This window comes from Mobula birostris, chromosome 19, assembly GCF_030028105.1.
Source record: "Mobula birostris isolate sMobBir1 chromosome 19, sMobBir1.hap1, whole genome shotgun sequence".
Classification (NCBI taxonomy): Eukaryota; Metazoa; Chordata; class Chondrichthyes; order Myliobatiformes; family Myliobatidae; genus Mobula; species Mobula birostris.
In genome coordinates, this window is record NC_092388.1 from 42,426,842 (window position 1) to 42,442,762 (window position 15,921).

General features: G+C 39.8%; 1 protein-coding gene across 1 annotated transcript in view; it reads left to right on the forward strand.

The window, feature by feature from the left end:
* LOC140212348 (genetic suppressor element 1-like) overlaps nucleotides 1-15,921 on the forward strand; it is a 184,242-nt gene that overhangs the window by 153,233 nt on the left and 15,088 nt on the right. The window contains exons 12-13 of the mRNA XM_072283053.1: nucleotides 3,070-3,429; nucleotides 5,939-6,142. Of these exons, the coding sequence (XP_072139154.1) occupies nucleotides 3,070-3,429; nucleotides 5,939-6,142 (564 nt within the window). The remainder of the gene's footprint in view (nucleotides 1-3,069; nucleotides 3,430-5,938; nucleotides 6,143-15,921) is intronic.

Genomic DNA, 15,921 nt, shown 5'->3' on the forward strand with positions numbered 1-15,921 from the left:
CAGACTGGGATCAGCACATAGTCTCAGAAAACATGAGGTGGGAAATATATTAGTGGTTCATTAAAAGTGTGTTTAAAGCAGTTTGTGAAGTTAACATTGGCTTCCCAAATTCATTGAAAGTCTGTGTTGATACCATTGTGATAAGAAATTGATCATCGATGGACTTGAGGAACTGATATGTTGATCTGAAGATAAGTACTGCAGCTTCACGGTGGTTTTCTTAACTAATTTGTGAAATATTCCCTTCACACATGTTCCTTTCTTAGTTCTAAGCAACTTTTCAAAGAAAAACATGAATTTTTGTGCTAATTTTGGTCATTCTTGCTGTTCAGAGGCTCAGTCGTGCTGAGCTACTCACAGGCAAAAGGTCCACACGACTGTACAGGCAGGACTCAATTTCCTCAATATATCCCAATGACAATAGTTCAGGAAGCTCAGACTAAATTTTTCCCTACTCCTCAGCTGCTTACAGATACAATATTCCACATGGATATGTCGTTTGCAGGGTGCTCCAGCTGGGCACAGGAAAAAATCTGTCAAAACAACAGTGCACATGGCTAAGTGACATTGGTTGCTTTTCCACAGTTGTAGTGGGTTGCTTACTTTACTCATGTGGAGCCAGAGGCATTCTGGTATCAATATGGAATTATAAAGCTCACTCAATTGGTCTACAATCTCAGGAAAATATTTCTCCAGGGCTGTTTAACATCCCTAGATATGAACTGGAACATACCTCCTCATCAATGTATTCAATCATTCAAGTGGAGTGCTGGGAATTGAATGTGATGCACTGAAAACATTGCACATGATCCATTGAAGATGTCAGGCAAAGACACACATGACCACTATAATCAAAGTAACTTTTCCACCGGAATTGTTAAACAGTAATCCACTGGAATGTCAAAATTATGGCTTAGATGCCTTAAGTATTTTGGAAGAATTTAATGTGAGTCAGGCAGGGTATCTCAAAATATTACAAATTTGCTCTGCAAACTGTAACATCTTACAGTCTGTTGGGGAAGACGCATGTCCATTGAACAAGAAACATACATATAAACATGAATTACAAGCAAGATTGAGCCATCTAGCTCCTCAAGCCCCTTTAACAAGGATAAGACTGATCTGATTATAACTTCAATTCCGCATTCCTCTCTAATCTCAGAAAGCTTCACCATCTTGTTTTAAAGTGCCTGTCTACTTCTCCTTTAAATATATTCAAAGAGAAGCAGCAGAATGTGGAGGAAGAAGAAGCAACAGCAGCTCACATCATTCAGGTGGTTGCCAACGGACCACAATACATCAAAGTGAAAACCTTCCTTTGCCTCAGCTTCTTCCACAGACTAAAACCGGTCTCACACCTATCTGTGCATTTTCCAATCAAAGAATGTATTGCAATTGACCACAAAGTTGTGTCAACTAATTGTTTTTATCTGATTACAAGAAATGGAACTTATGCAATTAGCAACTTGTATCTTCTTTCCTTTCTGGGAATGCTATATATAGCAAAGCCCTGTGGCTCAGGAGAGGTAGAGACAGCTGTCAAGATCCCCATGCTGAACACCTTGGGATTTTAGGGCCTGTGAAGACCCAACAGCATCTATTCAGTGGCAAAACCAATTATTAGGAGGATAGATAGCATGTGGGGTTCTGACAGAGGAAAGGTGACAATTAAAAGGGGGAAGGATATTGATTAAAGGCCCTGCTTGCATCTATTACATCAGTAACAAACTTATTAAGCCCTATTCAGTTCCCTGCAGGCAAGGAGCTGCAGGTCTCTCCTGTGCAAGGCAAGGATTTCAGCTACTCTTGTAAGGATGGTACTCACAGTATGCAAATTGTTGGTGATTCATTGGTCATAGCCTTTGAAGCTTCATCCATTTTTCCATGGTCCAAACATTAGTCTAAAAACCTACAAGTTCATGTCACTCCTGCCCAGGGTAGGCCCTTCCAATCTCTTTTCAGTGTTTGCACTTAATTCCTTGCACTGGCACTGAAAATAGCCTGTCATCTGGCACCATCCCCAATAATCACCAAGGGCAGCTGAGCATAAATATTGGTTGCTGCTGGACTTGACATAAAAGAACAGACTGTAGTGCTTGGACTGATAGGCACATCAGAATATTGGTAAACTTGCCACTGTGCCTAATAACTTTTCTGATCCACTAAGGATATTAAACAGTTTGCAACACTGAGTCCAGGAGAAATGAATCATATTCCTGCTGTATCCACCTGTAGCCATGCATTCTTGGTGTGGGCAGCCAGTTTCTCCCTCCTGCCATTAAGGAATATGATCTCCCTTGATGTCCTTCTATCACCTAATATTACAACCAGCAAGGCATCAATGAATTGAGGGCAACTTTGTTGTATCTACGTATCTTCCTTTATAATAGGGGTAGCTTCAGAATCCATACAATGTAATGACTGAAATGTGTCTTTGAGTACTCATGCTGAAACCAAGCATTGCATTCTGCTATCTCACCTCCCTAGACGGATTGGTCAGGAAATGCAAAGCTAACATTTTGATGAAGCAGATGAGTTAATTTTTCTATAACAAATGCACTGCCAAACTGTCAGGGCTACTGCCCACTGGTGACACCATTATGTGTGTTGAGAAGTTAAAATTCCCCTGAGTCGATTGAATTATTCAGACAATCTGGAATCCCTACATCATGAGGCAGCTCCCCAGCTGTGCATAGTAAATGTAATTTTGTTTCTGCAGTCACTCATGTGGAGAAATTTTGATGGGATGCAGGCAATTTGAATTAACCTTAACTAAAGTGAGTAGTGCTAAATTTTCAGTGAGGACATAAAATACATGGGCCAACCATCTGATCTTATAATAAATCGATTCAGCTTGGTTTTCATTTCTAGCATCACAACTGATGCCTACAAGCACTCATTTCGGATGTTATGTCAAGTTCGCTTTAAACTCACCAGCTCAACTATTCAATATAGAATAATAGAATATCACCACATGTGAATAATGTTGCTGTTAGTATATTTACATCTAGGAACTTGAACTTTCATAAAGATGTTCAAAAGCAAAAAGATATCTGTTATATTTTGCAGATTCACCTGGCTATCCAGATGTGGCTAACGTCAGTCATCTCTTAGTCATTCCACCTGACAGCAATCCAACTGCTTGCTGTCAGGAAGAGCTGCCAGCTCAGCCTCAGGCAGAGCAATACAGGCCACTGCTCACACCAGAAGCATCAGAGCTTATGTCAAAAGATCACACAAGCAACGTAAATGGGAACAAATCTGACAAGCTGGGAGCTGCAGATTCTGGCAGCACCTCAAGTGATGAGGCCAAACCATCTGGGACAGTAAATGACCAGAATAAAAAATTCAAACTGGATACATTTTTTCAGGAGTTCCAGGAGTCTAAATTGGAAAGCACTGAACAACAGGCTTCAGATCAACCAAACGGTAATGACATAACAGATCCCTTTTAAGCATAGCATTTTTAGTTTTTCTTTATTTCTTTGCTTACTTAAAAGTTACAGCCCTTCCTTATGCCTTCATTAGTCTTTCTCTGGGTTCCAGCAACATCCACCTTCAGCCTTTAAAATATAACAACCGTTATCAGTCACATTCCACTATTAGGCAACAAGAAACACCATATAAAATGAGCTGAGTCAGCCATCATTATCAATATACAGGTGGTCTGTGAAAACTGTTGGATGATATTCTATAGAAAACGTGTTTCCAGAGATTGGGGATAAAGTTGTGCAATTTGCATTAAAAATACTGGAGGCAGTGAAATTGTCAAATTCTGGCAACAGTAAGTCACCAGCACTGGTCAGAGCTTTTAGTAGAATTTATTAATGAGTGCAAAATTAAATTTAATACAAACATATTAACATCTGAATTCTAATTTGTGTGATGTATTCCGATCGCTATTTTGCCTTAGGCATGAATGATATGTGGCATTGGAAGGCTAAGAAAATAGTGAGGAAAATCATTTTTAAAATACTAAATCTACAAGGATCAAAACCAAGTCTAAGATCCCCAGTCCCCAACTCCCTATTCTGTTTGCTGCTGGCAATTGTCTAAAACTGAATTTGACTCTTCATAAATGCAGAGTTGCATTTGAACATCCAGTCATGCATCTACATTATCATTCATGCCACCTTCTTCTACCTCTCCAATATCACTTGATTCTATCCCTCCATCCATTCATCTGCTGCTGAAATCCTCACCCATGTCTTTATTGCTATACAAACTATCCCAAAGCATAGCGGCTGTCCTCTAGACAATGTCCTACCTTCCAAAAACTTTCTCCTCTTTTCCTAATTCACACTCCTCACTTACCCATCACCTTTAGTATCTGGTCTACACTGGCTTAGTTAATATGCCTAAATTTTAAAATTATCATCCTTGGTTTCAAATTCCTTTATGGATTCAGTGCTCCATATCTTCTAATCTTCTTCAGCCTTGCAACCCTCTGATAAATTCCCTTCCCCATTTCTGGCCTTTCAGTCATCTGTAAACATCATTATGACTTCAAGAGCCAAAACCTCAACTCTGAAATAGAAAAGGAAAATCTGCTGATGCTGAAAATCTGAATTGAAAACAAAAATTGCTAGAAATACTAAGTGGGTCATGAAGCACTTGTGGAAAGAGAAAAATAATTAATGTTTCTAGTCAAATATCTTTTGTCAAAACTAGGAAAGTAAGAAAATAAGTTAGTGAGTTCCTTTTAAAGAACAGAGAGATGGACATTGGGGTGATAGATAGGGCAAAGGTAACACATCCAATAGGGTGAGGTCAGGATTGTTGAAGTAGTTCCATTGTTTACCAGTATAATTTGGTGGATAGATTAATAAAGTCAGTCACAGAGTGAGAAACCTGTAAAATGCAAGTCTGAGCTGATGCTGAGACCTGAAAACATTGAAAATACAGGCAAACAGGAGATCAGGCAGATTACCTCTCTCCACAGACATGGAGTTAACAGCACAGATGGATAACCTTACAAAAAATTGGCCATTTCTGAAACAAAACAGAAAAAGCAAGTTATTTGAAATTGTGGGACACAAAAGGTTGCAGTTATGTCCAGACACAAAATTATGTACTTTTCCTCAGTCAAGTAATGTAAGAATGGGAGTCTGATAGAGAATTAATGATATGCAACTGGAAGCTCAAGGTGACTTCTATCTTGTAATCTTAAAAAATTAGATTGTCTCTCAATCTTCAAATTCCATTGAGAAGAATCCCAAACCATTTATTTTTTTTCTCCATATCCCAGTAAATCTTATCTGATATTTACACAAGCTTCCATTAAGCCTTCCTCTATCCACATTCCTATGTAGAAGATCATCAAGTCATGGTGCCCATGGACATTTTCATATCTTCTAACCATGCTGTCCTCATCATCTCTAAGATTGCTGTTTTATCTGCTTTGGCTGTCAGGTGTGCCTTTACTGAAATGAAGGAGTCTCATATGCTGTATTTTTCTTCAGTATGGATCTCCTGAAAATCCTAATGGGTGTGGTCTTACCATCTTCATCCTTCTTCTTTGATGTGTTCTGCTGTGTGTCATTTTCCTCTTTTCTCCCAGTGATGCTGATCTCTAAGAGAAAACCTAGTTCTGATGCACCCCTAGCTGTGTGCAACAAGATTATGCAAAAGTTTTGAAGTCAGAACAAAGTAACACGGGCTAGCTTTAAATGATTCAACCATGTGCTTACATAGCAGTTTAAATAGATGCATATTTCACTCATTTAGGTCCACTTCTAAAAAAAAGTTATTGATTATTAGACTGAGGAATATTCCTCTGTTGTCATTTCTCTCTCACTCAGAACGTGTCCATGTTAATTATGATTTTGAATTTAGACTCATTTCTCTTCAAAGTGTAACATCATGTTAACCAAATTTAACATTTGCAAAATGTAGCATTCTGATAACTGAATTGTCATTTTGTGTGTTAATTTTATAGTGGTTGTTCAGCACAGTGACAGCTCATTGGTTCAGAGTTCATCATTGTGTGACAAACTAAAAGCGCAAGTATTTCAGATGTTGCATCAGAGCAGACAAGTTGGCCCTCAGCCTGATGGACTAGACAGTGAGGAAGAAGTAGATCAGCAGCCAAAATGGAAAGGTGTAACAGCTGTTCTTGAAGCCTACCAAGAATACTTTGAAGGTAAGATGAGAGAAGATACTAAATTAATCAACTTGTCCAACTAGTTAATGTGCAATTGTGTGTCATATCCAAAGGTAAGTTCTGTTTTATGTGAAATTAAAATGATGCATTTTTTCTGGCAATTATAGCACAATAGAATCAGATTTAGCTCACTCCTTCTCACAGAAGAGAGATTATTATAGATGAAAATAATAATGGGTTACTTAACACCAATTTAAATAGACAGAACGGCATCTACTATCTTTGGATGGATGGTCCAGGTGTATGTTCCAGGTAACAGTCTATTCATAAACTGGAAAACAGGATCCAATGATAACAGCAACAAAGTGCATCTATCACTCATGCACCACCTTTGCCAAACCTGACCTCTCTGACAGTACATCTGTGGTTAATTGAGAAAACAAAACCCTGAAAAATGTTTGGTGTTTGGGATGCTGCTTTAGCTACAAACTTCTGCAAGCCAACCCCTTCTCTGGATTTTGTTCCTTTCTCACATTCCGAGTGTTAGCCAGCTCAGCCCTAGAGTTAGTCCACTTCACACCTTCTGACATGGGTGACTCACCTGGGATCCACTGAGTGACTTCTTCTAGGATTTGTACATTGAAATATCATGGTCTCAAGTTTTGACTTCCACTGGGCTTGCTGCATTCGATAGGGTCTCGTGACCTCTGACTCTGACTCATGGATCTCTGCGAAAGAATGCTACCTGAAAATTCATCATCCATTGATAAATTTTAAAAAAGATAAAAAAAATTGCTGTTCTTTACCTTCTTAAATCAATGTCATGAATTTCAGAGGTAGACTACGCAATGATGCTACTACTGTATATAATATGTTACTACATAATGATAGGAGATGGACTTCTGAGCATGGTTTTCAAGAGACTTCAATCCCAGTCTGATTGCAACATCTCAGCAGTTTTGCTTAGAAATTTAGCAGAGTAGTTGGAAGTGACAACAATGCAAGTGCTATCATTTAAGGATACAGTGTGCATTCTTTCAGAAATATTTGGAGGTTCACCAAGGAAAAATAATGAAATGGTCAGTGCCTGGTGCTGGTCCATTCCATTCATCTTGTGAATTAAATTCTGTATGTTTGATCCCAGTGGAAGAGAAAATCATTTATAATCCATGTTTGACAGGCATGAAATACCAGATATCTTCAAAATGCTGCCTCATACGAGGAGCAATGTAAGCCTACAAAAGAAGCAAGAAATCCACTAACCTGTTCAATCTTTCAACTTGAAAGGTAGTGAAAGAATGATAAGCAGTGTCAAAGTTTGTCTTTTGTTGAGGAACAAAATGAATTTCTGTGTTCCAAATGCTAATTCATCTAATCTTTAAATAATTAGACGTGAGCTCAGTTGACAGCCTGTAGAAATAGAAGGATGATTAATGGCATTGGAAGCACTTAAGCAGTGCTGCAGAAGTCCACTTTTCTGTTTCCAATTATGTCAATGATCCACAAGGGGTGTAATATCCACATATTTAAAATACCAGAGAAGAGCTGCATTTAACCTCTTGAAATCCTACTTTTTTCTGGTACTTTGTTAATAAATAATATATACCTTAACATGGAAATAAAAGTGGTGGAGATTTTAACAGGTCACTCAGCATCTGCAGCAAAAGTATTAACATTTCAGCTTACTGACCTTACTGGCCTGAAATGTTAACTCTGGTTCTGTTTTCACAGGTGACTGAACTACTGACTAAGGAATTACACCTAGGTTAAGAACAGCTTATGAATGAGCTCTCATAATATTATTGCATTCAACAGTCCAACATGCATACATAATTTTGTTCCTACGATCGGCTGAGCTAGTTTCCTTTCCATTCAATTTTAGTATTTGTTCTTTCTTATCAGTCTTATGTGCTTTGATGCCATTCATTATAATGCTTGAAGATACGGTTACCATATTGAGTGATTTGTGTTTATTTTCTGACAGACAATGTCAGCTTACGGACTTCTATCAAAACAAAACACATTCATTGTCCAGGGATTGTCTTATATATAGCATTTGCTAATTTATTTCAAATTTCCATCATCTGCAGTATTTTGCTCCTGGATTATTGGTTAATTCACTGCCTATTCTCTTCCAGGAATATATACAGTAAGGAAGTCACTTTTCATTCTGAAGGGATTTTGTTTAGATCTTTTGCCTTGCTCATTGCTTCCTATTTCCTTTCATTTCATAGATCATATATCTAGCAAAACACACTCCATTAGCCATATTAATACTACTCTTAATAATTTCTCCTTTGGCTCCTCCCACTTCCTCCAAACTAAAGGTGTAGCTATGGGCACCCGTATGGGTCCTAGCTATGCCTGCCTTTTTGTGGGCTTTGTGGAACAATCTATGTTCCGTGCCTATTCTGGTATCTGTCCCCCACTTTTCCTTCGCTACATCAACGACTGCATTGGCGCTGCTTCCTGCACGCATGCAGAGCTTGTTGACTTTATTAACTTTGCCTCCAACTTTCACCCTGCGCTCAAGTTTACCTGGTCCATTTCCGACACCTCCTTCCCCTTTCTAGATCTTTCTGTCTCTGTCTCTGAAGACAGCTTATCCACTGATGTCTACTATAAGCCTACTGACTCTCACAGCTATCTGGATTATTCTTCTTCTCACCCTGTCTCTTGCAAAAACGCCATCCCCTTCTCGCAATTCCTCCATCTCCGCCGCATCTGCTCTCAGAATGAGGCTTTTCATTCTAGGACGAGGGAGATGTCTTCCATTTTTAAAGAAAGGGGCTTCCCTTCCTCCACTATCAACTCTGCTCTTAAACGCATCTCCCCCATTTCACGTACATCTGCTCTCACTCCATCCTCCCGCCACCCGACTAGGAATAGGGTTCCCCTGGTCCTCACCTACCACCCCACCAGCCTCCGGGTCCAACATATTATTCTCCGTAATTTCCGCCACCTCCAACGGGATCTCAACACTAAGCACATCTTTCCCTCCCCCCACTTTCTGCATTCCGCAGGGATCGCTCCCTACGCGACTCCCTTGTCCATTCGTCCCCCCCATCCCTCCCAACTGATCTCCCTCCTGGCACTTATCCGTGTAAGCGGAACAAGTGCTACACATGCCCTTACCATCATTCAGGGCCCCAAACAGTCCTTCCAGGTGAGGCAACACTTCACCTGTGAGTCGGCTGGGGTGATATACTGCGTCCGGTGCTCCCGATGTGACTTTTATATATCGGCGAGACCCGACGCAGACTGGGAGACCGCTTTGCTGAACACCTACACTCTGTCCGCCAGAGAAAGCAGAATCTCCCAGTGGCCACACATTTTAATTCCACATCCCATTCCCATTCTGACATGTCTATCCACGGCCTCCTCTACTGAAAAGATGAAGCCACACTCAGGTTGGAGGAACAACACCTTATATTCCGTCTGGGTAGCCTCCAACCTGATGGCATGAACATCGACTTCTCTAACTTACGCTAATGCCCCACTTCCACCTCGTACCACATCTGTTACTTATTTTTATACACACATTCTTTCTCTCACTCTCCTTTTTCTCCCTCTGTCCCTCTGAATATACCCCTTGCCCATCCTCTGGGTCCCCCGCCCCCGAGCCCTCCTTGTGTTTCTTCCCGGACCTCCTGTCCCATGATCCTCTCGTATCCCTTTTGCCTATCACCTGTCCAGCTCTTGGCTCCATCCCTCCCCCTCCTGTCTTCTCCTATCATTTTGGATCTCCCCCTCCCCCTCCAACTTTCCAATCCCTTACTCACTCTTCCTTCAGTTAGTCCTGACGAAGGGTCTCGGCCTGAAACGTCGACTGCACCTCTTCCTAGAGATGCTGCCTGGCCTGCTGCGTTCACCAGCAACTTTGATGTGTGTTGTTTGAATTTCCAGCATCTGCAGAATTTCTGTTGTTTCCATTAGCCATATTCCTTCCTTAGGAAATATCTCCACTTCTGCCTTATTCCGTATGGATTCAGATTCACATTTCTCCCTTCACATTTTGGATGTATATAATTCCAATATCTTTCAGTTTTTCAGGTGCTTCTCAAATTGCTGAATAATCAATCCTGAGGTCTGCAATCAAACATGCTCTTAACCCCTCTCTTCAGCAACACTGCCTCATTCTTTTTCAAACTGTCCTAGTCCTCAAATGCCTTTCATTGTTTCCTCCATCTGATACTGTAACAAAAGGCAGTTTATTATTATTTTTAGGTGCCAGAAATCACAAGTTTCAACAACACTCCTGAATCTTTGTTCCTCTTCATTTCATCATGACGCCATCTCTCCTCCCAATCTCACCCATTGCCATGTGTTCACCTTCTTTATGACGCTTCCCCATGAACAATCAGACTCCAACTTCATCCCCTTTGACATCACTTCATTGAAATTCATTTGCTGAGCTCTTCATTTGTCCCTCTGCATTCATGCCATTTCTTTAGCCAAAAGTCTTCTCTCCTGTTTTCACCCAGAAAATTACTCATTTTCTCCCAATCCACCTCAGCACTTTACTTTTTATATAAACAAAGAAATATAAAGCAAATAAATAGGAAGATCATTGACCTGAAAGATTAACTGGTTCTCTCTCTCCAGATACTACTGACCTAATAAGCATTTATAGCACTTTATGTTTTATTTCAGACTTCCACCATCTGTGGTATTTTTGGATTACTATAATAATTAACATTATCACAGTTTTGAAGCATATACTGTATAAGGCTTAAAATTTTTAGTTTTTATCTTTGTTTCAGTTCAGGTGTATTCTGAATGAAGTTCAGCATAATCTATTAATTTCAATTACTTAAAAACTTTAGTTAATATAATGCATCATCATTTGCTTTCTTTTGGTATCTATAAATGCAATTAAATAGAAATAGCAACAAAGCCATAATATCATATCAATATGTACTGATTTTGGAAGCTACATTGGTTAATCTGTTCCTTGATTTAAAAGCATGTTTCCCTGATTTTAAAGCAAACATAAGCGAGGCCCCTATTACATGATGATAAAGATGTTTATATTCATGCTGGTGCTTTGTGTAAACATCAACAGGAATTGAAGCAATCCTACTTTACAATCTACTTGAAAATGGATTTATTATTGAAAGTGATTTCCTTGGATGGGATAATATTCTTTTACCATAGCAGTATTTGCCTATTTAAATACTGGACAAGATTCAGAAAATTATCCTCAAGAGTGAAAACAATTTCACCAATAACATTATCATGCATGCCTCTGGTTTTTCATCCCATTTCTACCTGGAATTGTTTTCTTCATTTTTGTTCATTACACACAAAACATGATATCAAAATATAAATTGTGTTTGATTACCATGCATTAACAGCACAGAAATTTATCAGTAGAAGAAACTGCAGTAGCCAGAAATCTGAAAGGAAAGCACAAGTCAATTAGCATCTGTGGAAAGAGATACAGAGTTAATGCCACAGATCAATGACCTTTCATTAGAACCCTGGGAAAAAGAAGAAAGGGAAAGATGGGGGGTAAAAGCAGAGGATGCAGGGAATGCTGGAAACACTCATGTCAGATTGTACCTCCACAGAGAGAAACAAATTTAACATTTCAGGAACTAAGTGTTTTCAATAGTTTCTGTTTTTAATGAAGGAAATGTAATTACTGTTTAGGAATCATTAAAATTTATTTATTTGGCTTTCTTGATCTCACTTCTTTACCTTGCACACCAAAGCAAATTTGATTAGAAGTTAAACATGTTTGAGTCCTAGCCATGAACTTCCATCTTTTTCCAATTACTTTCCTTTTTGCATTTATAGACTCTCCAAGTTCATCTTCTCTCAGATGAACTGTATATCCATCTGGGTTGCTCTGCTAGCTAATATTGTGAACTATTTTTTCCCCTCTCTTCGCATCTTTTCACAACTGCTATCATTCTGTTACATTTCAAATAAGTCATATTTTTTCCCTTCGTCCTTGTCAATTCTCCAACCTCCTTTTCTTCCCTGATGTTTTAAAACTTTAGTTATGGTTCTAAGAAATCTATGAAGTACCAGGTTGACCACTGATTTTCCGTAAACCTTGGTTCCTGAGCCTTGCCAGATTAAAAGAGATCACACAATAATAATGGCAAAAATGGACTGCAGGAACTTAAAAAGGATTATTAATTAAACAAAAATGCTTACATAGAATGTTGCTTCTTGATTATCTTTTAACTAGACAAAGTTGTTTCATGTGTTTAGATCTCTCCTTGTGTAATTTTTCTTGCATCAAATAAAAATTCATTAGCTGTTGTTCCATCATGAAGGTACATTTCTCTAACCCTTTGATTAAATCACCCAATAACTCAGTTAACTTGTCAAGAGTAAATCTTTCAGTTTTTTTCCGTTTCATCATCATCACTGCCATCTTCATCCCTTGCAGTATTTTTATCAGCATTCAGAACACTGTCTATAATTTCCCAGTCTGTAAGGTGATGCACAGCAGGTGTTTCATTATCGACAATCATTCATTCACGTAGATTATCAAACATCAAGGCAGGCCACAGCTTACACCAGCCATTCTTTAGTGTTGAAGGTTCTACCTTCTCCCACCCTTGAGCAATGAACCAAAAAACATCTGGCATGTTAACTTCTTTAATAAATGTCTGTACAGAATTGTCGGCATTCACCTCATCTAACAGATGTTTCATGAAAAGCAAGTGATACTGGGCCTTTAGAGAGCGCAGTACAGTATACCTTGGTCTTGGGGTTGGATAAGCGATGTACAGTTTGGTAGTAAATAGACTGGAAAAACATTATTCTTACACAGGAGTTCAGCTTTGGGGTGAGCTGAATAGTTATCCAAAATAAGAAGAATCTTGCAATCTTCGGGTAGCCTTACGGATGTGTAATGTGCTCTGGCTTTTGGCACTAAATATTTTTCAAACTACTTTAACATAATGTTGGTTCACCTGCCCCTAGACCGCCCTCACTACCATTCAGGGCCCCAAACAGTCCTCCCAGGTGAGGCGACACTTCACCTTTGAGTCTGTTGGGGTCATATACTGTGTTCGGTGCTCCCGGTGTGGCCTCTTGTTTATCAGTGAGACCCAACGTAGATTAGGAGACTGCTTCACCGAGCATCTATGCTCCGTCTGCCAGAACAAACGGGATCTCCCAGTGGCCACCCATTTTAATTTCACTTCCCATTCTCATTCCAATATGTCCACTAATGGCCTCCTCCACTGTCGGGATAAGGCCACGCTTAGGTTAGAGGAGCAACACCTTATATTCTGTTTGGGTAGCCTCTAACCTGATGGCATGAACATCAATTTCTCAAATTTCCAGTAATGCCTCCATCCCCACCTTCACCATTTCCCATCCCCTTGTCCCTCCCTCACCTTATCTCCTTGCCCGTCCATTGCCTCCCTTTGGTACTCCTCCCCCCCCTTCTTTCTTCCACGGCCTTCTGTCTCTTTCACCAATCAACTTCCTAGCTCTTTGCTTCATCCCTCCCCCTCCAAGTTTCACTTGTCTCCTGCCGTTTCTCTTCCCCACCCCACCTTTCAAACCTACTCCTCAGCATTTTTTCTCCAGTCCTGCCAAAGGGTTTCAGCCCAAAACGTCAATTATACTTTTTTCCATAGGTGCTGCCTGACCTGCTGAGTTCCTCCACCATTTTGTGTGTGTTGCTCGTGTACGGGGTCTTTCTTCTTTGTATGTTAAATTTAAAATGGCTTCTTTGTTATGTTAGACTTAGGAATGCTTCTTTGTTATGTTTAATGCTGAGAAAGTCTCTAGCTAGACAGTTGCTTGGGTTAATACAGAGCAGGGTGCTATTAACCAATGGATGTTCATGTATCGTTTTGTTTTCGGATGATAATGCTGTCTCACATGACTGGGGACGGGGTTTTTGGCGGGGAGTCGGAGGAGAGACGTGGAGGACGGCAGACATGCGGAAAGGCTCTGGTCGATCACTTCGGGTCGTCCCGAGCCGTGAGTCGACAGGATCTCGGTGGTCATCAGGAATCGATTGAGCTCCAACGGTTGCGCGCGAAGAACTTGGACTTTGATAAGTCTTGGCGCCTTTTTTTCATTACTTCCTTTTCTGTATCGAATTTATATTAATGTCATAGACTTAGTAATATCTATAAAGTGTACTTGGTAAAACGTACTGGGTGTGCTGGCTGATGATTGATGTTTGGGATTGATTCGGGTGGCAACCAACTCCATGGGAAGCGTTGAGGCAGGTGCTGGGTGGGATTTCCCCTAGACATATACAAGCCAATATAACTGAGCGTTACACTCTGGTTTCCAGCATCTGCAGATTTTCTCTTGTTTATAGCATTGGTGGTCATCCAGCCATTTTTATTTGCTCATATGTTACCGGGTAAATTTTAACACCTTTCAAGGCATTAGGGCATTTACTTCTTCTTATCACTAATGGTTTACATCTGTAAGTACCTGCTGTGTTGGAGCACCCTAAAATGGTAACTCTGTCCTTAGATCGTTTGAATCTTGTGGGATCTTCTTCGTCTTCTGTTGCTAATGATTTTCTAGGTGTGCACCACCAGTATAATGCAGTTTCATCTGTATTATACACCCACTCAGGACTGAGGTTCGCAAATTTGTCCACATACTTGGCAGCTCCTTCATGGTTTGCAGACTGTTTTTCTCCACACACTTTATGCAAATGCAAATTTCACGGGTCTTCTTAAACCTTTGAAGCCATCCTTCACTATAGTCGCAAGCATGTTCTAACTTATGGAACAACGTAGCTTGGTCCATTACCATAACTGCCTGAGAAATTGACTCCATCACTCTGATGCTGGTGAAACCATTCAATCATCACTCGATCATGTTCAGTACGCTTACCAACTTTCATAGTTTTTCTAATGTTCATTTGCATTAGCGAATCACTGTTTGCATAGAATTGCATTTTTTTCCTCTCTGGTGCTTTATATCATGAACCAATGCCATATACAGTAAGTCACACAGCTAACGCAGAGAAACACCTCGGTCCAGTTTTTTCAACACTTCAACCTTCTCCTGTATCGATATGGACTGAAGTATACACTTGACACAGCAACCAGTACTTATACATATCTTAGAAGCCATAGCTAGGGTTAAAATTATGTAAAATAAGCAAAAGTAAGAACAAAATATTGGGACTATCACCAACAAGTGCAATGTAAATAATAAAAATATTGTGCTTTTGTCAAAATGAGTCTCGCCTCAGATGGCGCTGCATGCATTACAGACAGTGCCATCTGGTGGCCACCCAGTAAACTACATCTCGTAATTTCATCCAAATTAAAAGAAACATCAGTTTCCAATAAATTGGTGGTCAACCTGGGTATCAGTCAACTATCTCTTCTTTCAGTTAGTCCTGACGAAGAGTCTCAGCCCGAAACGTCGACTGTACCTCTTCCTATAGATGCTGCCTGGCCTGCTGGGTTCACCAGCATTTTTTGTGTGTGTTGCTTGAATTTCCAGCACCTGCAGATTTCCTCATGTTTGCATATCAGTCAACATGTTACTTTATTCGACACAAGACCACAAAAACATAATTAGATATTTCTTTAATAAGCAGTTAACAGAAATCCTATTCTACTCCAAGGTATAGTTAAGCAGTTAGCTACACTCCCATGTTTAGACACTAGGCTAAGTTTGGCTGCTTCTTCTGTTGTCACTCATTGACAACAGCAATGTTCTGCTCTGTTCATAGTCAGTTCATTCCTGATTAGATCAGTAGCTTCTACAGTTTATTTCAATAGAAAGATACTTCTGATTAGATTAGATTCAACTTTATTGTCATTGTGCCGAGTACAGGTACAAAGCCAATGAAATCTGAC